A 24,195-nucleotide genomic window follows, 5' to 3' on the forward strand; every position below is an offset into this window, starting at 1 on the left:
GAATCCCAGTGCCAAGTGGTGTGATGGAAGTAAAATCCAAAAATCGTGTTCTCCCGGCAGACCATGACAACGTTTAGGAGGTGAGTTGAGAGACGACTTCTAACACAGATGTGAGTTTCGAAAGAGTGATGACAACGTACAGAAAGTCGAGATATTAAACTCTGCATTTAAAATGCATACTAGTACCATACCAAATTCTGACCGCAGGAAAGTCGTAGATTAGAGATATTTAAGTAAGTACTTTCGTATTTGAAAAACAGTTACTCCTACGAACCCAACAACAACTAAATAGCGAATTAGGATACGTTCCTCGTTTTAATATACGATAAAAACTTCCTATTATTTTCTAGTAAATCTTTCGCCAAGATCTGACTGTGGAATTTGATGCAGACTTGATGTATTGCCACTCTTGCGAATGAACGAGTTGCCATTAACCTTTCTGTGTTAGTTTCCCTACACTGTCTTCTGGAGGGAGAGCGAAGCGGTTTTCTGATTCCAAATCCTCCGAATTATATTCTTAAATGACACTGCGTCTTTCCCCTTTCTTATTAACATATTTAGAATTTTGTTGTTTAGAGCGTGATTTATGTTATGTGTTGAAATTCAATTCCAACTTTCCTACGTTTGTCAGATTGAAACTGAATATTCCTATTTTCCCTCTTAAGGAGGATTAAAGTGACTGTCAGTTAGTCCTACCGTATTCAAATACAGCCAGACTGTCTGGATAAAAAATTGGCCTTGGCAAAGCTGTAATAGCGTCAGTGTTGCTAATGTTGTTTCTTCGGTAACATTCTCAGAACGATCGATTATGTCTGTAGCAAGGAGATCCGAAATATTTCTGTATTATGTGGGCTGCCAAACTACTTGTATGAAGGAGTTCAGTATCGCCTCGTACAACATTCGTCTCATTCTCACCTAAAATAGAGGGCAAATCTGCAGACAAATTAGCCGTTATCCACTTTTCCGAAAATAAAATACAATTAACAGAAGTGTTGTTCATTTCGATAAGAGCAGAGCAAGCGCTACATTTTACAGTGTCCTCCCGCTGGAGCAAGACGTCATGATCAGAGTGTTGTGTTCTATGCGAGGACGAATGAGAAGGGCCTCTTCTTCTGTGTGAATAGAAGAAGGTACGTCATAGCCATGTTGACTTTACTAGCTGCAGCTTATTGTCCGTCACTTCCAACAACCTCTTCCCATTTGCAAATTGCTCTGTGCCTCAACAATGAAGTGATATCATGTAGGGGGACGTCATACTGAACCCTCTACTTAACACTACACATCACCTTAGCTCCCACATTAATTCGATTTCCTTAATGCCCATGTGCTCTGGTATTAGCAGAACAACGTCTCCTTCTCATGTAGACGGTGAAGGGCGTCCAGGGTACTCTCGACTACGTTATCTGCTCGGTAAAATCGTTAGAGAGGATCAAAGGATCAGAAATTTCATAGTATGAACACACCTCCAGTGCCCTCATGACTGCATACACAGATGCTAGCCAGACCTACAGATAGCAGAGCTGTATTTGACAACGAAAAGCACTCGTACGATGCTCAATAAGTTGCAGGTGTCAGGCGCACTCAGAACAGTGTTATATGTAGTTGTGAGTACATCATGTCGAAGCTCAGTTCATTCGAGCTTGGGCTAATTGCTCATATGGTGGGTACTTCCGTCGGCCCCTCCCACCGGAGGTTCGAGTCCTCCCTCGGGCATGGGTGTGTGTGTGTGTGTGTGTTGTTCTTAGCATAAGTTAGTTTAAGTAGTTTGTAAATCTAGGGACCGACGACCTCAGCAGATTGGTCCCTTAGAAATTCACACACGTTTGAACCTTTAGGTACTTCCGTAACCAAAGTAGCCGAAGTGTTTGGTGTTTAGTTCATATTACATATAGGGAAACCGGAAAAGCATCATCTGCTAAGTCACAACGTGGACGACAGTGTGTGTTGAGTGATCATGATGAGCGATTATTCAAGAGGATTAGGACGAAAAATAAGAGGACAGTAGCTGCAAAAGTCACTGTATAACTGAAAATCGCACTTGCGAACCCTTTCAGCACCAAAATAACAACAACTTTCTGCAGTAGTGATGTGTTCCAGTACGACAGGACCCCTGTTCGCACAGCCCACATGGTTCAGGACTGGTTTTGTGAGTGCGAGGATGAATTGGAACATCTCCCCTGATCACCACTACACCAGATCTAAATATTATTGAGCCTTTGTGGTCTAAGGCAACTGCCTTGCCACAGTGGATACACAGGTCCCCGTCAGATCACCGAAGTTAAGTGGTGTGCTGACCACACGCTCCTCCTACCCGCATCCTTAACTGAGGATGACACGGCGGTCGGATGGTCCCGATGGGCCACTTGTGGCCTGAAGACGGAGTGCCTTGTTTTGTGGTTTACTTTGGAGAGAATAGTGCGTGATTGCTGTCCTTCACCATCATCGTTAGCTGAACTGGCCACTATTTTACGGAAAAATTGTATAAGATTCTCTGAAAACCACAGGGTCTTGTGTTTATCCATTGCGAGACGACTGGAAGATGCGTTGAATGCAACTGGTTTTCCTACACCATATTAGTCACGGTAATGTGCTGTATTTTTCGTATTCCCGTACTTTTGTCTACCACCTGTAATTCTACATCGTATGCAATGAACTCCTTAGGTAACCGGATCTTGAGGAGACAGTCAACAAAAACCACGTAGCGACAACGAAGTTGTACTGCCACTCAGTTAAACTGTTAGTATAGCTATACAAGGCGGTTAGAAACAAAATGTAAAGTTCATAAGTGTGCTGCAGTGTAGGTGGTACTGGTAACTGTTAAGAAAACATTTCGGTACGTTGCGCCTTTTCTGGGTTAAGTAGCATTTAAGTTAGTCAATCAGGCTATTGCGATCGCAAATTCAAGCGACCCGCCAGAGGCAGTGTCCCCAAACGGATTTTTCGTTTGGTTTGCTAAAACTGAACAAGAGATCGATCCAAAATTGGACAAGAAACGGTAGAAAGGATCGAAACTGACCCAAAGGCTACGTAGTCTCATCGACAATCGTCTGCACTGTGAGAACAACTGACACTAATTATATCTTGCGGGCCGCTTACATTTGCGCGTAAAGGCCTGGTTGAATTACTTCAATGCTAATGAATTCGGAACCGACGCAACGTATCAAATCTTTGTCTTAACACTTATTTCTCAGCACAGCCTTCCATGCTACACTCTTACAAGCTTTCCAGACCGTTTATGACCACCTTGTGCAGTTGCGGTGGTGATATAAAGTTTCATAAAACTTTATATAAAGAACATGTGTCGCTGTCCAGTACCTCCTCTGACTCATTAAATCAAAAATTTCTCTGGACTTCTTCAGTAACCACGGTGGCAGTCGATCCAAACTTGGGTTTGGATTTGTACTTGTCCCACACCAAGTAACTAGCTTGTAATCTACGCAGATCCTTAATCTCAGACGATTTGAGAAATTTCTGCAATAGTTAGGCGATCAACGGTATGGTGCATCGGTCAATTTACAACATAAAGGATGTCATAACCCGGATGCACCATAATAAGTGGCTGCCAGATGGCAAGTGGCGGCTCCAAAACCTCAGCATAGAGAGTGGCTATGAGATTCGTCTTGTAAGCTCCTGTGGTCAAGCTGATCTCCTCATCGTTGATACTGTCACTGATCTTGAGCTAAGAATGTCCCGTTAATCCACACACTGCACAAATTGTTCAGCCAGGATCTCACGAAAACCTTAACTTCTAACAAATGCTCAAGCGACAGATTGGAAATGGAATTGCCGTGTGGCTAGGGCCTCTCGGAGGGTAGACCGTTCGCCTGGTGCAAGTCTTTAGAGTTGACACCACGTCGGCGACTTACGTGTCGCTGGGGATGAAATGATGATGATAAGGACAACACAATACCCAGTCCCTGAGCGGAGAAAATCTCCGACTCAGCCGGGAATCGAACCCGGGCCGTTAGACATGACATTCCGTCGCCCAGCCACTCAGCTACCAGGAAGCGACAGATTGATGACGACCAGAGATTCATCCTGCAATGAAATCGAGATTAATAAGAAGAGGGAAAAAGTGAAGAGAAGGGAGTAGGGGAACGTGTTTGCATGTCAAGGGGCTATCTGTATTTCAGTAACGAAACAGCACTGTTTCATCTTGTCTAACTTCTAGCACCAAATTACAGTTCCCGACGATTTCCATTAGTGCTCCTGCAAGATATCGGCATGAGACGGTATTGCCGCATTGCTTTTGGAAGTTTTGGAGACTGCAGCTTTGATCATTTTGAAAAATAACCAAACTTATTTTACCGTGTGGCTTAGAAACATAAAAACACCTACTCCAATGTAGCGCATGCACCCAGCATTAGCACTAGTCAGCGCGAGCCATCATTAAACAGAACCGGTGCCTCTGTGTTGCAGCTGCCCTGGCCACTTCACGAAGGACTGCCCTGCGCTGTCGCAGTACAAGTTCTACTTGTCGTTCGAGAACAGCAATTGCCGCGAGTACGTCACGGAGAAGCTGTGGTGGAACGCCTACCATCACGGCGCGGTGCCCGTCGTCATGGGCGCCTCCCAGCAAGGTACGTCTGTCTTCAGTCTCAAAATAACTATAAAGCGCGCTACAGACGTCGTAATCACATGTACTGCGGTTTCGTGCTGTTCCATTTAAACGTGGAGCGTGAGAGGACTAACTAAACGAGAACCTACTGATGAATCTAGTTACCTTGTACAAAACAGAGGAAAAATTTATTAATTACTATACGTTTGATTTTGTTGAAACTCTAGAACAGATGGAACATGAAATTGTTTACTGGTGATCTGCACAGTTGACCATTAAAACTGCAACACCGGCAATGATAGCAAATAACGAAAATTACTTATTGGGCTTATGCAATATAGTAGGATGGATACATTATTAAATTTGTATATGGAGGTATACAGTGTGCCAAATTGGTACACAGAGCTGCCATCCGTCGCTACAGTAATGGTTCTAATGCGGCTGGGGGTCGAGTCGAAATGATCTCGATGACAGATACGGGTATGCTATTCCATACAGTGTCGGCACTATGCTATAGTTCATCGGTCACAGTGTCTGGCGGGTGGTGGCTTTCCAGTCTCCCAGCAACCCATCGCCAGATGTTTCGAATAAGTGCGGAATATGCGCTAGCCAGGGAAACAATCGACCAGCTCTGTACCAAGGTAGGTCCAGGCAACACTGCAGTATGCGGTCTTGCGTTATCTCGTTGAAATACAACTCACAGACACATCGAAGAAAGATCGCAGCCACTGGTCTAGTCACGAACGCAACCTGGCAACTTCGTTCTCCTGTGACCCTAAACATACAAATGCGTCCGTCATGGTATCAAACGCATACCACGATCAGCAATGTGGTTGCTTTCTGTGTCCAATGTTGTCATTTGGTGCTTCAATATAGGCGTGGCTACCTACTGCGATATCACGGGAGCTTGCACCAACGGTTTCCCTGTTGACTGTCTGTGGTACTACATACATCGTCGCACTGTTTGTGTGGATACTTGTCTCAAGGCACGTGACTTACCTGCACGATCCTGCACAACCAAGCAAACAACACGTCTGTCTTCTCGGGTGCTAGTCGCTTGTTGTCAGGTAGATACTGTATGGTGTTGAGTACTGCCCTCTTGAGCTCATTGATTCAATATTCACAAGACACTCGTATAAGGAAATGGGCCCTACCCTACAAGAAGAATCCATACCACCATTTGCCTACGTGATTTAGAGAAACTACAGGAATCTCTACACACGCATTAGCATCTGAATCATCGTCTTACGAATAAGCAGAAAACATTAACAGTTTGATGTAGAAAAAGCCAAAGCTGCAAAATCCAGTTTTTTTTATTTAACTGATGATTAGTTTCGGGTTTGCTGGACCCATTTTCAAATCATCCAGACAGACAAAACTGTATTTTTCATAGTAAAGTGCAAATCAAGTTAAGATTGTACATACACAAAGTCAAGTTTTTCTTTGAACAATGTCCTCCCACTGTTCACAAACTTGACAGTGGCAGGACACTGTTCATAGGAAAACTTGACTTTGTGTATGTACAATCTTAACGCTATTACAGAAAATATTTTTTCATCTCTCTGGATGATTTGAAAATAGGTTCAGGTCAGCGGAACTAGTCATCAATTAAACGGAATAACTTAATCTTGCAACTTCGGCTGTTTCTAAATCAAACTGGTTAACACAAGTTGCCGTCCCGCTATTAACTCAGTATGATGGAAATCCATAATCATTAACATTGTTTGCTGGAGAAACACGAGAAAAAGTTGCTAGATTACGTTAGGTGGGACATGTTCGATATATTATTCAACGATAAATAAACTGAGGGAATAAAAGCAAAATAAATCTCTTATCCTGTGGCAGTGAGTGCACTGTTATGAAATTACTTTTCAGATTTCAAGTGTGTATCGAATTAGAATTCCAACTGGAAACTAGTTTCCCGTAGGCATTCACCTTACTAGCTATTCTAGCATGACTCACAAGCCCTCTCACAGTTTCCATGTGCCATTATAGATTTTCTGTGCCTTCTGAATTAAAATTATCCTGTATTCCTTGATTGCTACTCTCAATGAAATGATACGCCAGAGAATGGCAAACTAAAACGCTATTTGGAGAATTCAGATCAGTGAAGTAGTTGCACTCATCGCTTTTCGCAAAGTACTTGCAAATCCCTCGTCTCATAGACTGGACATTGTACTAATGAAGTTCGGCATGAGGGGGAGTTGCTTGAAGGAAGAGCAAATATTAAGACTGCCCTTGGTATGGAGGGGTCAAATTCGTGAGTGTTATGTAACAGTGCCCTAAATACACGCTCTAGGCATTTCACTGCTATGCCACTCAGTACCATGGAATTTAATATTCTGATCTTCTTATATGTAACAAATACAGCCTACATCCTTGACTTCAGTACAGGTTGTAGCAGAATAGTGCTCAAATGTGATCTGAGTGTTATGTCCATGCAGATAAGTTGGCGATCATCCTGTTCTGTGATCACATTGTGTGGTCTAGTACTCTTTTCTATCCGCTGACTCAACACATGCATCAGTTAGCGTGTTATGTATGAGGCTGAATTTCACGGTATGACAATAGTAATTTTCCAGAGACAGATGCTTCTGCCCCGTTCAGTCTCACTTATCTGCTGATATTCCACCCTTTCGCATGAAAGAGACATTCCAGCATTGCATTCATGCTTTTTCCTTGCATGTCTACTCTGCACTGGCGTAACATTGACCTTCACAGTGCATAAGGGTGGACGCTTTATGGCTTATATATGTGATATCTCTGTGCAGTGTTAATCGATCATATCCGATTTTTGTTCTACACACGCACTCGAGTAGGCTATTCGAATTTTACCCCTTAGGATGCGGGCATTCCTAAGTATCCCTAAGCTAGCTCGTGGGCAGGTGTTGTTAGTGTAGGCTATCCGCCAGTCGACCCTATTACACGCATTCTGCCCATGTGGGCACGGTCAGCACGACTTCTCATCCCAGAATTTTAACTTAAGTAGACACCGGCTGTAATAGGGTACTGTCTATCAGATACCTTCGTCGATTTATTCGCATCATGTTGCTCTTATTTACGTCAAGGGCCATCAGCCAATTTTTGTACGAGGCACTGACCATCTGCAAAAATGGCTCTGAGCACTATGGGACTCAACTTCTGAGGTCATTAGTCCCCTAGAACTTAGAACTAGTTAAACCTAACTAACCTAAGGACATCACAAACATCCATGCCCGAGGCAGGATTCGAACCTGCGACCGTAGCGGTCTTGCGGTTCCAGACTGCAGCGCCTTTAACCGCACGGCCACTTCGGCCGGCGACCATCTGCAGATTTCTATGAATTCCGTAACGAATTTCTTACGATGTCACCTCCATGAAGGCAGCTACGTCATCAGTGAACTACCCAATTTTGAGGGCAGACTTTAATCCGCCCTATCGTTTATGCTGGGTCAATTACCTGAAACTTACACACTTTAATTTCTCGAATGGTTCAAGATACCTAAACAAGATGTAAACGAAGCACAGACGCTTGCAATCGGGTTTCATTGGAATACTGTTGACTCTTGTGGTAACCGAAATATTTAAGGAAGTACGATTCTTTTTAAATGGAACCATATACTTTAACGGCATTGGAAAAACCTTGAAAACCTAGTACTGTAATACAGCACTCGTTAAGACTGACGTCGATATTGTTCGCAAAAGAGCCCAAAACATCCGCTAAAGTTGAAAGCCAGGCGGCCGGATTCGGCTATTGCGGTGCTCTCATGCCAGGCTCCGACGTTATATGCATCAAGAAGATAGACTTAATCTACAAAGATGCGGGATACATACAGGGTCAGCCACGATAGTTATAAATACAACTATATGCTAATTTACAGAGAATCAGACGCGAATTAATTAAACCACATCAAACATGTGTAGGCCCTACATGCCCATGGTTAAGTGGAGATGTTTTATGCAGACAGAGTCCCACTAGGTGGCATTTACACTGCAGTAGCAGATTCCGGCGCGTTGCTCTTCAATTTTGGCACCTTTCTCTGATGCTTTTGCGAAAAGTTTCACCGCCGACGTTAACGAGCGTTTTACCACCGCATTCGCCTTTTCAAGAGCTTACGTTGGCGGTTAAAGTATATCGTTCTATAACAAAGTAAACATACTTGTTCTAATATCCGATTGATACAGGATTTACATGGATCGCTTACCCATGCAACAAAACTGCGTACCTCTCTGGCTACTTTCATTAGCCAAAAATCTCTTTTCAGTATCTTGAATTGTGCACAAAATAAGTTGGGTGAAAGCTTTAGATGACTCATACCGAATATATCTTTAACAGTACAGGCCTTGTCTACATCTTCATCTATACTCGGCAAGCCATCTTATAATGCGTGGCACAGAATAATTTGTAGTTCGTGTATCATTGTGTTCATCGCCCCCCTCCCCCACCCCTCTCCCCCACTTTCTCATCTGTACCAGTCGTGAATCATGTGCGACAAAAACGATCGCTAGTAGGAATCCGAGTGAGTTCTAACATGTCTCATTTTACCTTCTTGGTCTTCTCACGAGACATGCGTAGGAGGAAGTAATTCTAGCAAAGCATGCTCTCGTAATTTTCACAGTTAACTACACTGTTCTCTTGCAGCTTCCGCCGTTGGAGAATGGTGAGCATCTCCATAACGTTTTCGCATTTAGCAATTGAACCTCTGACTACACGTGCAGTTCTTCTTCGGTTGTTCTCTGTTTATTAATTCTGTAACAGGCATGTCCCAGGACAACAATTAATACTGAAGTATTAGTCGAATAAGGTCGATGAAGGGCTTTGTAAGCTACCACCTTCGTGGGTAAACTAAATTTCGTGATGATTCTTGCAGTGAATCTCAGTCTGGCTTCTGCCTATCCTGCGATTTGCTTTATACACTCGTTCCGGGAACACCTGAGGTCATCAGTCCCCTAGACTTAGAACTACTTAAACCTAACTAACCTAAAGACATCACACACATCCATGCCCGAATCAGAATTCGAACCTGCGACCGTAGCAGCAGCGCGGTTCCGGACTGAAGCGCCTAGAACCACTCGCCCACAATGGCCGGCCGTTCCGGTTTAAACCGTTCCATTTCCACACTCCCAGGTATTTAATGGTTGGTAATGCTTTCAGTACTTGTTCGCGAATCATGTAATCATACAATGATGGGTCATCATTTATGCAAAATTCGCTACATTTGTTTATGTTGAGGATCAAGTGACAATCCATGGACGAAGCTTCGACGTTCTGCTGGCCTTCTTGCATTTCGCTTCAATTCTCCAGCGTTGCGACTTCTCCGTTTACAGCTGCACCATCTGCGAACAGCCTCTTAGAACTTCCGACCTTATCCACCAGGACGTCCATTGTGAACAGTAATTGTCCTATAGCACTCTCTTGGAGTACATCCTCAGTTATCTTTGCGTCAGCATATTTGTCTTCGTTAAGAATGGTGTGCTGTGTTTTGTTTGCTGGAAATTTTTCAGTCACATCAGAATATGATCTGATATACCGTATGCTCGTATGCGTTCACTAGATGGCAGTGCGGAACTGTATCGAATGGCGCCTGGAAGTCAAGGAACACTGCATCAACAGTTGGCGTCCCCAGCTACTTCTTTGTCAGTCCCGTGGGCCAGCAGACCGAACTGGGTTTCAGACGACCGTTGTTCGCAGAATCCATGTTAATTTCTTCAGAAGAGAGTTTTAGGATCTTGGAGAGTCATAAAATGCGAGTATAAAACGATTTCTAACATTCTAAAACAGTGTGTGAAATAAAACGTCTTCTGCTCAGACCGTTAAAGTTCCTCATTGAAGGATCACGACCGATTTCACATTCGTAAAATGCAACATCGAGTGATATTTACACAGGAAAAATAACATATTTACTCTTCGGAAAAACCAGTTTTTAAAAACAAACGATCGTTATCAAGTAAGGCACCTAAGAACAGTATCTTTACATTATCTTTCAAATCAATGCAGTATACAGAAAAGACAGCTAGAGGCAAATTCCGTCGTTCATCGTAAAAGCAATAATAAAAGTAAGTCGCTGTAAAGCGGTGGTCCAATCTAAAATGATTGGGCTCGAATAGCAATCTATAAAATAAAGGCATGTCTAAGTAACTACGAAAAACAGAAGAAATCGGAAAAAAACATAGTTGTAAGAATATCCGAACAAATGAAGTCCAATAAACGTAGCCTAACTTCAAGTAAAGTCGGAAAGAAAGAAACAAGGCTGAACACATATGTTATCCGTAGATTACTCAGGGAGGTAACACGGCATGAAACTGGCAATGTAACGCTGTTATAACACAGCACTGGAAATGGCTCATGCGCTAAGTTACGTAAGGGCTGAATCGTGTGTCCGACGAGCAGGATGGAAAGTAGCTGTACTGTGTTACTAAACTAATCCTCCAATAAGCAAGTGGATGAATATACTGAAATCTAAAGGCAATGCGTGAAGAATATGCCTCTGTAAACCACTAAACTACTTATTGAAACAACTGAAATGGCCGAAAGGTTTATATGGCGTAAATCCGCCTGTACATTACGTGTTCCGTCAGAAATTTTTTTCAGTGGTCGATAAATTTTTATTTCTTCGAAAATATTACGTTATGGCTGTTGCTTTCTCGATGCAAAAACTGAATATTAGAGGGAAGATCCGTAATCGAATGCCGAGTTTCCTGTAGGTGGGTACTTAAGGCTGATCTGAGGCCTGAGTTAATGTGCTTCTTAAAATATATCTCAAAATTTCTACCGATTTGAACGATATACCTTGAGGTATGAATTAAAAAAACGCCTTCAATCACAATTTTTCGTGTTTTATTCAGTACACGATGCATTTCGCACCCTGTGGGTCCATCTTCAGGTGTAATTCGTCTTAATACATGCTTTATTTTTTCTCTTGAATGAGATGAAATGCATATTCCTGCCACGAAAAGATTTGATATGCCTTTCATCTCATTCAAGAGATAAAAATAAAGCACGTATTAAGACGAATTACACTTGAAGATGGACCCACAGGGCCCGAAATGCATCGTTTACTGAATAAAACAAGAAAAGTTGCGACTGACGACGTTTTTTAGTTCATACCTCGAGTGTATTGAGTACAGTCATGTTTGAAGCTGCAAAATATGGATAAAATTAAAAAGATATACCTTGAACTACACACATCACATGTAATGCATTGTGCTTAAGGAGGTTTATAACTTTCGGATCTCGACTTTTCGTTTTGTCTGAAACTCTAGCCATTCTCTATAGGAGTGAAGTAGGCCGAAACTATGTTCTTAGAACTCCAACGTCTGCCATTGCTGCCTTGAGATAGGGCAGACACTACCTTCACTTCTCATTATGCCTCTGCATTGAGATAGGGCTTGTTACTAGGTTTTACGAGGGCCTATGAATAAGTCATGCAACACTTTTTTGTGAAAACAGGTTGGTTTCATTCAGGATTCCGATAAAACGTGTTATTACCCACTCTTTTGACTACAAAACCCTATTTTTCAACATAAGCTCCGTTCAATGGGACGGCCTTACACCACCTCACTGGGAGGACCTATATGCACGCATCGACGTCGGAACCAAAGTCTTACTGCATCAATAACGTCACCATCAACCACGTACTGCTTCCCGAGGAGTGCATCCTTCATTGGGCCAAACAGATGGAAGTCGGAAGGTGCGAGATACGGGCTGTAGGGTGGATGGCAAAGAACAGTCCAATGAAGTTTTGTGAAGTCCTCTAAGCTTCGCAGACTTATCACACTTTGCGTTGTCATGGAGAAGGAGAAATTCATTTGTATTTTTGTGCCGAAGAACACGCCGAAGTCGTTTCTTCATTTTCCTGAGGGTAGCACAATACACTTCAGAGTTGATCGTTGCACCATGAGGGAGGACATCAAGAAAATAAGCCTGACAGAATCTCAGAAGACCGTCGCCATGGCTTAGTGGCTAAGGGTGAGACTTTCAACGTTTTCGTCGGAGCAGAGGTGGTGTGGCGCCACTCCATGGATTGCCGTTTTGTTTCCGGTTCGAAGTGATGAACCCATGTTCCATGGCTTCTGACGATGTTCAAGAAAAATTGTCTCGATCAGCCTCATGATGAGCAAGTCATTCCGCACAGATGGTCCTTCGTTGCTTTTTGTGGCCTTCTGTTGGGCGACGAGGACCCGAGCGAGCACACACTTTTGAGTAGGCCAACTGGTGGATGAGTGAGTCATCTCTATCAACAGATGCGTACAGTTGTGCAGTAAGGTGTTTGACTGTGATCCTCGATCATCTCGAATGAGTGTGTCCACACGTTCCAACATTGCAGGGGGTCACGGCTCTGTTGCCGGCCGGCACGCGGGAGATCGGACAGGTTTGCGCGACCTTGTTCCGATGATGTGTGTGGCGTCCCCGCACTCCAACCACGTGCTGACATTGTCGACACCGTAGAGTTGCTACTGCCACAGCTCTCGCAGTGCAGTTGAGACACGATGCGCGATGACGTAGGTCCCCGTTGGTGACCGGGAGACAGAAATGCGAACTCGTACGATGGATGCTGCTTCTGGTTTAAGATTGAATGATTCATTTCCCGGATATGCAGTAGTTGTGAAATCTTATCTCATCCGCATCGACAACACCACCAATTGCGAGGAAACATTGTAATTATCAGTCTTCTCGTACGTTGTTGGCTCGTTGCTATGGAGTTGTTGAACCTGTATGAAGCGAGATCCACATACACTCTTTGATCACGTCTGAGTGAACCTACGCCGTAATGTTAAAAAAATGTTCAAAAGTTCTCTTTTCAATTAATGAAGTAGGTATTTTGATATTCAGATTAAATTGTCCCTGCTGAACAGTCGTTGGTTAACTATCATTGATTAAATCACTTAATAATGTAGTCCACGCTTGATATTACACTTGGAACGAACAGTTTATTGTTCCTTGGCCACTAAATACTTTATAACTTTCGCACCACACGCACACGCAGTTGGTTGGTAAAGTAAGTTCTATTAAAATTAAGTTTCTTGACGATTACGACAACTTGACTCTTCAGCGTAATTGTATTATCTTCGTGAAGTCGTGTAATTGTGTCCTACTCGAGACTAATTGAGTGTAGTCCTTTGATATACTATACACTCTTCTTTTAGTTCCAACTATTTGAAAGTCAAGTCCAATATTCACTAGTTTCGTCAATTAAGTTCCATTAACCCGTTATGCACGGTTAAACGCGTCTATCAGTTCCTGTCTCTGCTTAGAAAATCAGCTTCCGAAGTTCGTGAATCACGTCACGCAAGAAACACTTCTGAACGCAAAACAATCTCGTCGCGTTCCGTACTCTCAATAAAAGACAAGATTTGTTCTCGCACGTCTTTACAGGACGAGAGCCAGCAAGCGACTTCTTCTGTGAAAGAGTATTGTAGGCGCATTGAATTCCTTCGTTGCGCTTACAACTCTCTTCCACATAAAAGTTATCTCTGACTAACATCACCTTGGACTTAGCTTTCAAGATATTAATTGCAATTATCACTTGGATATTTGTCCATTAATTAAATCTGAGCTTTCTTCCTCCTCTTTTCATAACAAAAACTCTCAGTGATGTATAATGTTGTTATCAAAACTTCTTGGTGTTAGCTTATCGGCAAAGATGTCGTATTGGCCAAGATAACTCTTCCCTACTTCATATTATGATATTCTGTCTTAATTGACTTTAAGGGGTCGTTGGGGTGTTATTGATGGCAGTCTTCTCGCCCAACGACTCGCCGTTGTTTTGTTCACTGCCAGGTCTCTGTAGAGATTCAACAAGCGCCTATGAATATGTGCGATACTCTGGTTTTCCGCCAAAAGAAACTCAATGAGAACTCTCTGCTTCGAACGACCCTCCATTCCAGACGCCATTTTGAAGACTGCGAATAGCGTCACCACTTGTCGGAATTTCATGAATTTATAGGGCCTGTCACGGGAATATTGCATGATGTCCCAGAACAAAATTTGCATTTTTTTAACCGAAATTGGTCGAGAAAAAAATTGTTGCATTATTTATTGAACGCCGTTCTTATCATTTTCACAGACGCTTATGAACATTTGACATTTTGTGCATCCCTGAACGTGTCCGCCGGTTGCAGACTGCCAGCGGCTGCTGCCGCCCGGGTCCTACCTGCACGCGGCGGACTTCGCGAGCCTGGCGGACCTGGCGCGCTACCTGCAGCACCTGGACAGGTCCCCGCGCGACTACGCCGCCTTCTTCCGCTGGCGTCGCCGTTTCCGCGTCCTCAACGAGCATGGCTACTTCGGCGCGCCCACCCGCCACTACTGCCGCCTGTGCGAAGCCCTCAACTACAACGAACGCACGCCCAAGGTGTACAGCCACCTCGGCGACTTCTGGAACGCCGGCAGGGACTGCTACCCGCCCTACTACACCTAGACGTGCCGTCACATTCCTTGAGTAGATCTTTTTCTACTGTGATTTACGTCACCACTTGCCACGAAAAGAATGGAAACATTCCCACATATGCACATTGACCGTCAACGGGAATGGCAGAATAGGATGTTTACCTGAGTTCCCTGTATGCTTTCCAAGATAATGTGATGTTACGACTTTAAGAGCTGTTGCGACCTAACGGTGTTACAGCAGGAAATCCATCGTGACAGAACATTTCGTAACTTAAACCGTGTGCATACGCTACAGACTACGTTAATGAAGGCGTTCTATTGTGGTAGGCTATTTTAACAATGCCCCACGAGGTACGATCGCCCGCGAGCAGCCGCTACGGTACAGAGAGTGTTTAGTCAATACTCAAACCTCAGTAGCGAGTTCTAAAGGATTCATCGATGAAAATACTGCCGAGATTTCAGTACGACACGTGCTGGAATATAGCAACGAGCACATTACTCGAGGACGATGCCATTTCATACAAGGGAGAAAGTAGTAGGAACACATTTTCACCTTTCAAGAATTTAATAAAGTTAGAATACTTTAAATACTACACGAAGGTGTAACCAACCTGAGTTTCGAAACTTCCTATCACAGAAAATGTGAAGAAACGCATTTATAGCTTTCTTTATTATGCTGATTTTTCAAGAAAATATATGTTTTATTGTTTTTACATTACGGAAAAGGATACGAAAAATATTGCCTGCAATATTACTTTTCAGGAACTGCTACCCATCACTAAAGCAGCTAGAGTTATCTATGCAAATTTTAGAAAATTTTGATAGAAACATGAAATAATGCATGCTCGACGCCACTCTCTCAGGCAAATACCACGTATTTAATGTAGTATTTGAACTTAACAATGTGATCTCTTTTTGTTTATGTAAAGAGAGTTAATTGTAAGTATTACACAACCAAAGAAATCACAATAACAATGTTTTTGTGCTACTTCAGATGTGTTATACAATACTTTATAATAAATTCGTTTGAAAAATCGACATTACTATGACTGCATAAAAGGTGTGTGCATTATAATTTTTTTATACATTCATTGCTCGTCCATTATAATTGACAACCAAGCTACATGCGTGGAAAATAAGAAATGAAAATCTTTAAAAGAGGCTACTGAAAAATATATTTGTGCATGAAAATTAGAGGGATGTTAATGATTTGAGCAACAGACTAGTAACTATGTACTAGGTTAGAATCGATAAAACAATAATAACGATGTGTGACGTGCTTAAAAATAGAAGTCCACTCTTCCTAGCAACGTACACGGATGGCAAACCTAAGACACAGGCCAAAATGGCATGTCTAACACAATGCTTAAAAAGAGCTGCCTACTGTTTTCAGCGGCGTATCTGAATGATAATAGTAACAGACACACAAGACGGCATACTAACACAGCTAGTGCATTTCAATGAATTTCAGTGTGTCGTATTTTGTACATGTGGAGACTGAACAGTTCTTTGGAAGAATTACCTGCACCTTGGTTGCTGACGGCATACATACTTCCGCCAAAATTGCCACATCAGATGTACAACACAAATTCCGACTAATTTGGCAGCCAGAGTTTCAGAGAAAACATATACATCTGTAACATGAGTCAGGACAGTTGTCAATGTCCAAGATACCATAACAATTAAACTAAATGACAGTGTTGTGACTCGTAATTCACAAGCTGTGAGAACCTTTAACAATCACTTTCTAAATATAGCACAAAAAATAGGATTAAATGGTTCAGCTGAAAAAGCAAGAGAATGTATTAAAAATTCATTCCACAAAACTTTAAGCAGCTAGAAGTAGCATCCTTCACTGAAATTAACAGAATTCTGAAAGTTCCGTATTCTATATTTTACTACTGGCTGGATAATAAATTAGAGTCTTTGAATTTGAAACGTTTCCTGACTTTCAAGTATGAACCCATAAATGGAAATTAATGAAATGCTATTACGACCAGCTGCTGAAGAGACAGCACCAAACATATCTGAAATAAACTTTGTAGGAAATTTAATAATAAATGTTCTTAGTTGTATTTTCGTCTCAGTGGGAAGCTTTACCTCTTCTTTCTGCTGCGATGGTCGTCTCGAATACAGCCGCCGGAAAAGTTGCTAATTGTTGAGCGTGCCGCCTAATGAAAGAAACTAATATATTTCGATGCGTTGAGATGAACTGTTTAGCAAATAAATATACAGGCACTGTAATTCACTTCACGTTGTTTACATTAACTCAGAATACAATATTATTAACAAAACTGTTACAGCAGGAAGAGTGATAAAATGTTCGCACCCTCTCTTCGTCAACACATACCAAAGATTTCTCTTTTTTTCGTCTTAAAAAAAGTGATAGTCATCTCTTTCATCTTTGCTGCAGCGCATCGCTTCCTCTTTTATCTTACGTGTACCTCTTTGGAAACATCTAGCAAGTGCCATTACACTTGCTCCCTACTGTGGGCTGTGGATTCATATACACAGCACACATTACAAGATTTCTTTCTTTTATGAATTTATACAAATCTGTACATTTTACGTTTTTATCCAGAGGGCAAGGTGTAGTAGTCTGCTTTCATGGAAGGGTCAGAACCACTTATTTTGGATGTTCAGTTATTGGCATATTATTTTTTAATATACTCTTTCACTTATGTGTGTCAGCTGTGGGGGAACCTCGTTTTTATCAAATTCTTTATGTGTCATATATATTACAAAATTTTTGTTACACTACATTAAAATTACAAATCAATAAATTATTTTACATATACAAGGAAAATATTACCAATTTTGTTTTACATCATGTAGTCCTTTTTCACATTAAATGAAATATTTATCTTTCTTTATTTACATGTATGACAACTGCGTATCTCACCTTTATTTGGCAACAAAATTTGCTTCTTCACTGTCCTTTGTTTTTATATTGTCGTTGAGTCGTCGGCATGTGCTGACTACATTGTTTGAAGTTCCTCGCGGCTATTGTTTTCCGCACCACTCAGAGCATTATTCGCGCGCGTGACGGAGTGTGAACAGTTCGTAATGCTCACTAAGTGTGACTATTTACACCTGCCTATGGATTCCGTAATCTTCGACAGTCTCCACTGAATTACGGGGCTGAAGGACCCTGCTGAACCATCTAACTATTTACGTCTGGATGAAATCTTCGTCGATATTTTGGTGAGTGTTCGTCATTTGGTGAGTGCTCCATTACCACACATGTGCCACTATTCCACTTATTCAGCTCGGCGCTGCAGATTCGTTAAACTTTTTGCATTGCGGATGATGAATCACTTGGATCGCGAACCAGAATCGTCGCACAGCACTATTTTCTAACCACTAGGTGGCAGCTTCACATATTTGTGATACGTTGCATTAATTACATACACTCCTTCACACGTATTTCCACTTTCTAATACGTCTGGTGTCGCGTAATATTGGTTTTTACAAGTTTAAAAAATATCCTTGAACATATTTACAAAGGCGTGAAACAAATAAACGTCATATAAGCACAGTTACAAGAAAATCTTATCTATATTCTAATCCGAGGTTCCTCGTAATGAATTTTTGCTGACACCTTTATTTTTAGCTCTAAGATAACTTCTCCTTTCTCTTTCTTTCTGTGAGTGAAGAATTTACTTCTCAAAATCTTTGCATCTCTCGTAATAACCTGGAAACTGATTTTATCATCAAGACAATCAAGAACAATTTCACCACTACGCAAGGAAAGGAAAAGCATAGGATTACATGAAGCAACTTCTGTTTAAGAAAAACATCATGGATCTTCTTGTGCTAGTATTTGTTCTCGCAAACAATTAACGCTACTTCCTACAAAGACAGGTGAAATACTGGTTGTAAATCCATGTTTTGCTCACAGCAAAGTGTTTCTCATATTCCTATCTATGTATTAAAATCCTTTGTTTAATATTTATATTTTTCACTCATATAATCACTGTTGAAACCGTCTTTTTATGCCACAAACAGATATATGCATATATATTATATATATATATTTCTGATGCATTTTATGTTCAGTTTCACTGGCAACACTGCTACAAACCGATATATGCATACATATATTATATATATATTTCTTTTGCATTTTATGTTCAGTTTCACTGGTAACCCTGTGTCTTAACACTGTGTTCAGTTTTTTCTACAACGCTAGTTTTATTACTCTTTGTGCAACGTGAACATAACTCTTAATTTACCATGAAATGTGGCATTGGATGTAGCACTCAAACGTAGGCATACTCACTTAACACAGAGGGTAAATTAAAGCGAGGTCCATTGCACGCGTTATTACTCTTTAGGTGGCACAGCTACACTCGTGTTTTGTTTATTTCAACGTACTGAATATAAATGTACCCACATATCCGATCCGCAAGTATTTATGTGTGCCATCCCCCTGCACGCACTCACCTCGCTGTTGAGCTCACGAGTCATGCGTCGGTGGGAGGATAAGTGGCTGGAAATGACTGACAATAAACTCCGTTTAGTGAAGCCCACAACGCGTGTGTGGTGTACTTCCTTTCAGGCCCATAGACGGGACGAGGTTCTCCTCACTCGGCTTCGGATAGGCCACAGTCCTATGACGCATAGCTTCCTGCTCCGGCGAGAGGACCCTCCAATGTGTGGTGCTTGTGGCGTCCAGGTCCCTGTGCGCCACGTTTTATTGGATTGCGTTTTATTTTCTGACCAGCGGGCCGCGGCTGACTTGCCGGAGGACCTGCCATCTCTTTTAGGAAATACTCAAACGGATGTGGTTAAAGTTTTAAAGTTCTGTGACTTGTCCAATGTCTTTACCAAAATTTTAGTGAGAGGGTCTTAATTTGTTCACAGGGTGACTGGCTCGCCCATATTTTACGTAAGTGGACTGCCAGTGACAATTTCCCATGGCATCCTTGAGGCTCCTTTCTCGTTTTGCTTGCGTTTTATTTTCTTATACAGCATTTTTCATCTTTTCCCGCTTTCTTTGCGTGTATGCTTCCATTTTACTAAGTTTGTCCACATTCGTTTCTTTTAATGTGTGTCAGGGCGCTGATGACCCCGACGTTGAGCGCCCGCAAGCCCCAAAACACACACACACACACACACACACACACACACACACACACACACACATATTTCCTCCTTTCCGTAAATTCGCACACTGTCACAATTATACATAACTTATAAACTGATATGAGGGGAGTCCCCTTTATTTGGTACCTTCCACCTGCAATTCAATCCTTTCGCCAAGCAAGACGTGCTACTTTGCATCATTCCATGCAAAATTCTTATTACTACATAACTCCTTAACTGTGCATAACTGCCCGTAGGTCAGTCAGCATGTTCATTGAAACATATGCACTCGTAAGTACAACTAGCTACATTTAATATTTTTGCTAGTAATGTTTCGCCTCCTTACCTCTCAGAGTATATTTTTATCAATATTTCAGATTTTCTTATGCACACTTTGAAGGGAATTTTCCTGCTGCACTGTGTTTGTGTAAATAACGTTTATTTCCATAATGAACTCTTAGGCCGGGAACACATTTTTGTCCGATCGGTATTTTTACCGTCGCCGCCGTACCAGTAGTGGCGCGTAGGATAGTACTGCGACGTACACATTGTGTGGAAAACTGGACGATCGGATTGTTTAACGCAGACGACAGCAATTCAGCCGCCCACTGCCACTACAATCGACGGATTTTTTAACGTCTCCGCTGAAATGGTGGCCTACGTGACTAAATGCGCTGTTACCCTCTCATCGTCCAGTCTGCCGCCGACCGCTGTTGTGTACGCGTTGAGAGTGGCATAGTGGTGTGATTTAATCATGGCCGAAGTGGCTGTAATTGATAATGAGTTATTAATTCATATTGTACAAGAAAGGCCTGAGCTCTGGGACAAAACCTTGGACATTTTTAAAGATAGGAACGCCACAAGGAGTGCCTGGCATGAAGTTTGTCTTCAACTTAGGAATGATTTTGAAAAGCTGAATTATCCTTAACGGTCTTAAATTTATTTTTTATTTGCAGTTTTAAACTTGCTAACAAATGCAAAGAATCAAAATTTTAGAAACAAATTAAAAACACCGTACATTACACAAAAGGGAAAACAAGACACTAAAATACAATTACAAAACAACAAAGATCTTACAATAACATCAGCAGATAAGGGGACAGTCATAGTAGTAATGAATAAATTACATTATCATCATGTTTTGAAACAAAGCTTGATAAAGAAATTCTCAATTTCGAAATGTCGCCGAAGTAAAAGTAATAAAAGTAATTAACAAATCATTTCTGTTACATTAAATACATGTAAGACTATTAATGTCAGTTAAATAGCATTTCAACTAATAATCAATAATCTTTAAATTATTTTTCGATATCATTGCATTTATTTTACATTTTTATTGTTTCAATGTACATAGTACCTGTTATATGTCGAATTATACCAATCAGTGAGATTGGAGTTATTTTTTATGCCAAACGGTGTCAAATCTGTCCACAATGTATGTGGTTATGCTTATGTTTCCTGGTTTCACGTATCTGGCCCTCAGATCTTTGACATCTGCCAGGGAATGCCTCCAACACTTGACACGAAATACTTGCACAGAATGTTTACCATCCATAACTCAGCTAACACCTCCCCTCGTGCTGCGCCAAGCGCAGGCTGCCAGGCTTTATTGTTGTCATTCACATTCACTGTTTCCAGAATTGTATTTAACTTGCAGTTTGTATATTGCCATTTCACAGTGAATAGGATAACAAAATTTCATAACAAATTCCAAAGAATCTTCGTAGTTGCCTTGGATTATATCTCGTCCAACATTCATTATCACATTCTCCAATACGTTTCAAAAGTGTTATGATTATTTCGTCTTCAGTTAAGCGAAACTACCACATCCTAGAAGTGTACTCATTTTTTACTCTCAGATAGATTCTCCACATTTGTATAAGTATTATAGATTGTTGAATTTACCATAAAGGCTGTAGAAGCTGAACTGGTTGAGGTGCATTGTGCTGTTATGTTTAGTGTATAAATTATTTGATATTTTTATGTGGATATAATCCACATATTTTCCCTGCTTTTAGGTTGCTCAGCAAATAGCATCCCGGATGTCATATTGTGTGTGTAATGTACGGTCCTCTGTACAACAACTGCCATTTTTTGTTAAGCATTTTGTGTTTGGTAGATTGAGGATGCGTGCGCAATAGTACCTTCTGCCCAGTGTGAAAAGAGTTGTGTGACCTATTCCTTTATCGTACTATTTTTTCCCAACTTGTGTCTTTGCTTCCAACGTTGTTAATGCTTGTCTAACCTTTTCTTCTAACGGTATAGTATTCAACGGTATAGTATTCAATCCACTTAGTGTGTATGTGTGGTGCATATGTTCTGATAAAACAGTTACACCCACGAAATACCCACGCTGTTGGGCTGACCTCAAGAAGAAATTTGGGTACCTAAATATGCTTTATGTTACGTGACTTGAAACATTCCTTCCACTTCGCACTTGTGAAGTTAGTTGCATTATCAGTCAGAATAGCTTTTTGTTTACCCACTCTCACAACATATTCTCTCATGATTCATTTGATTATAGGCCCTGCCGTTAAAATTTTAGTTGCATACACCTGCAGATATTTAGAAAACACATCATACAAGGCTATTACATATTTCGCTCCTCCTTTTGCCATCGGAAAAGTTCTTTCGGCATTGACTGATATGAGGTAAAGGGACTTTACTGGTATAATAGGATGTAATTAATTGAATTGTGATCTGTTTAAGTGCTAGGTCTTTTGACGGATTTCACATTCCTTGATGACCTCGATGACGCTTAATGTCAGGGAAATAGCAGTATGACATTATTTTCTGAGCACACTTGGCTACACCATAGTGATCCCACGAGTTACGTGTATTCTGGTAAAACTGTGTACATATGCTTTGGGTAAACAAACACACCAGTTACCAGATTGAGACGTTAACAATAAAACAAAACGCCATTATGTAACTTATAACATGTTCTCATGTTCGCATCTTCAGTAGTTGTTAGTTGTTGCCTTACTTGCCCCACCGAGTATCTGTCTCTTGAAGCTGAATCATAATTGTACACATTTTCACATAATAGGCATATATGTACCATTGTACATGAGTAGAATCCTAAAGTTGGATGTTTACTCTATTACTAAACATCTAGTGGGTATGATGAAGTATCAAGAAAGTTAATTAAAGAATGTGATTCTGAGCTAAGTAACATATTAAGCTATCTGTGCAACCAGTCGTTTATTAGTGGAATATTTCCTGAATGGCTGAAATATGCTGAAGTTAAGCCACTGTTTAAGAAGGGAGATAAAGAAATAGCATCAAATTTCCGTCCAATTTCACTGTTGCCAGCATTCTCAAAAATTTTCGAAAAAGTAATGTACAGTCGTCTTTATAACCATCTTATCTCAAATAACATAATGTCAAAGTCACAGTTTGGATTTCTAAAAGGTTCTGATATTGAGAAGGCTATCTACACTTACAGTGAAAATGTGCTTAATTCATTAGACAAAAAATTGCAGGCAACTGGTATATTTTGTGATCTGTCAAAGGCATTTGACTGTGTAAAACACAATATCCTTTTAAGTAAACTAGAATATTATAGTGTAACAGGAAATGCTGCAAAATGGTTCAAATCTTATATCTCTGGCAGGAAACAAAGGGTGTTATTAGTAAAGAGACATGTATTAAGCTATCAGGCATCATCCAACTGGGAACTAATTACATGTGGGGTCCCACAAGGTTCCATTTTGGGGCCCTTACTTTTTCTTGTGTATATCAATGACCTTTCATCAGTAACATTACCAGATGCCAAGTTTGTTTTGTTTGCCGATGATACAAACATTGCAATAAATAGCAAATCAAGTGTAGTCTTAGAAAGATCAGCCAATAAAATATTTGTGGACATTAATCACTGATTTCTAGCCAATTCTTTGTCACTAAACTTTGAAAAAACACACTACATGCAGTTCAGAACTTGTAAGGGGTGTCCCAAGAGTATATGTCTAACATACGATGACAAGAAGATAGAAGAAGTGGACAGTGTTAAATTCTTGGGATTACAGCTTGATAATAAATTCAACTGGGAGGAGCACACCACAGAACTGCTGAAGCGTCTTAACAAATCTCTGTTTGCAATGCGAATTTTGTCAGACATAGGGGATATAAAAATGAAAAAGCTGGCATACTATGCTTATTTTCATTCCATAATGTCACA

General features: G+C 41.1%; 1 protein-coding gene across 1 annotated transcript in view; it reads left to right on the forward strand.

Annotated features, from left to right (window-relative positions):
- The window catches only part of LOC126234548 (alpha-(1,3)-fucosyltransferase 7-like), a 362,065-nt gene extending 346,178 nt beyond the window's left edge, over positions 1-15,887 (forward strand). Inside the window, exons 6-7 of the mRNA XM_049943245.1 lie at positions 4,420-4,580; positions 14,660-15,887. Coding sequence (XP_049799202.1) covers positions 4,420-4,580; positions 14,660-14,958 — 460 coding nt within the window. The 3' untranslated portion in view covers positions 14,959-15,887. The remainder of the gene's footprint in view (positions 1-4,419; positions 4,581-14,659) is intronic.
- The last annotated feature ends 8,308 nt before the right edge of the window (positions 15,888-24,195 follow it).

This window comes from Schistocerca nitens, chromosome 2 (genome assembly GCF_023898315.1).
Source record: "Schistocerca nitens isolate TAMUIC-IGC-003100 chromosome 2, iqSchNite1.1, whole genome shotgun sequence".
Lineage (NCBI taxonomy): Eukaryota > Metazoa > Arthropoda > Insecta > Orthoptera > Acrididae > Schistocerca > Schistocerca nitens.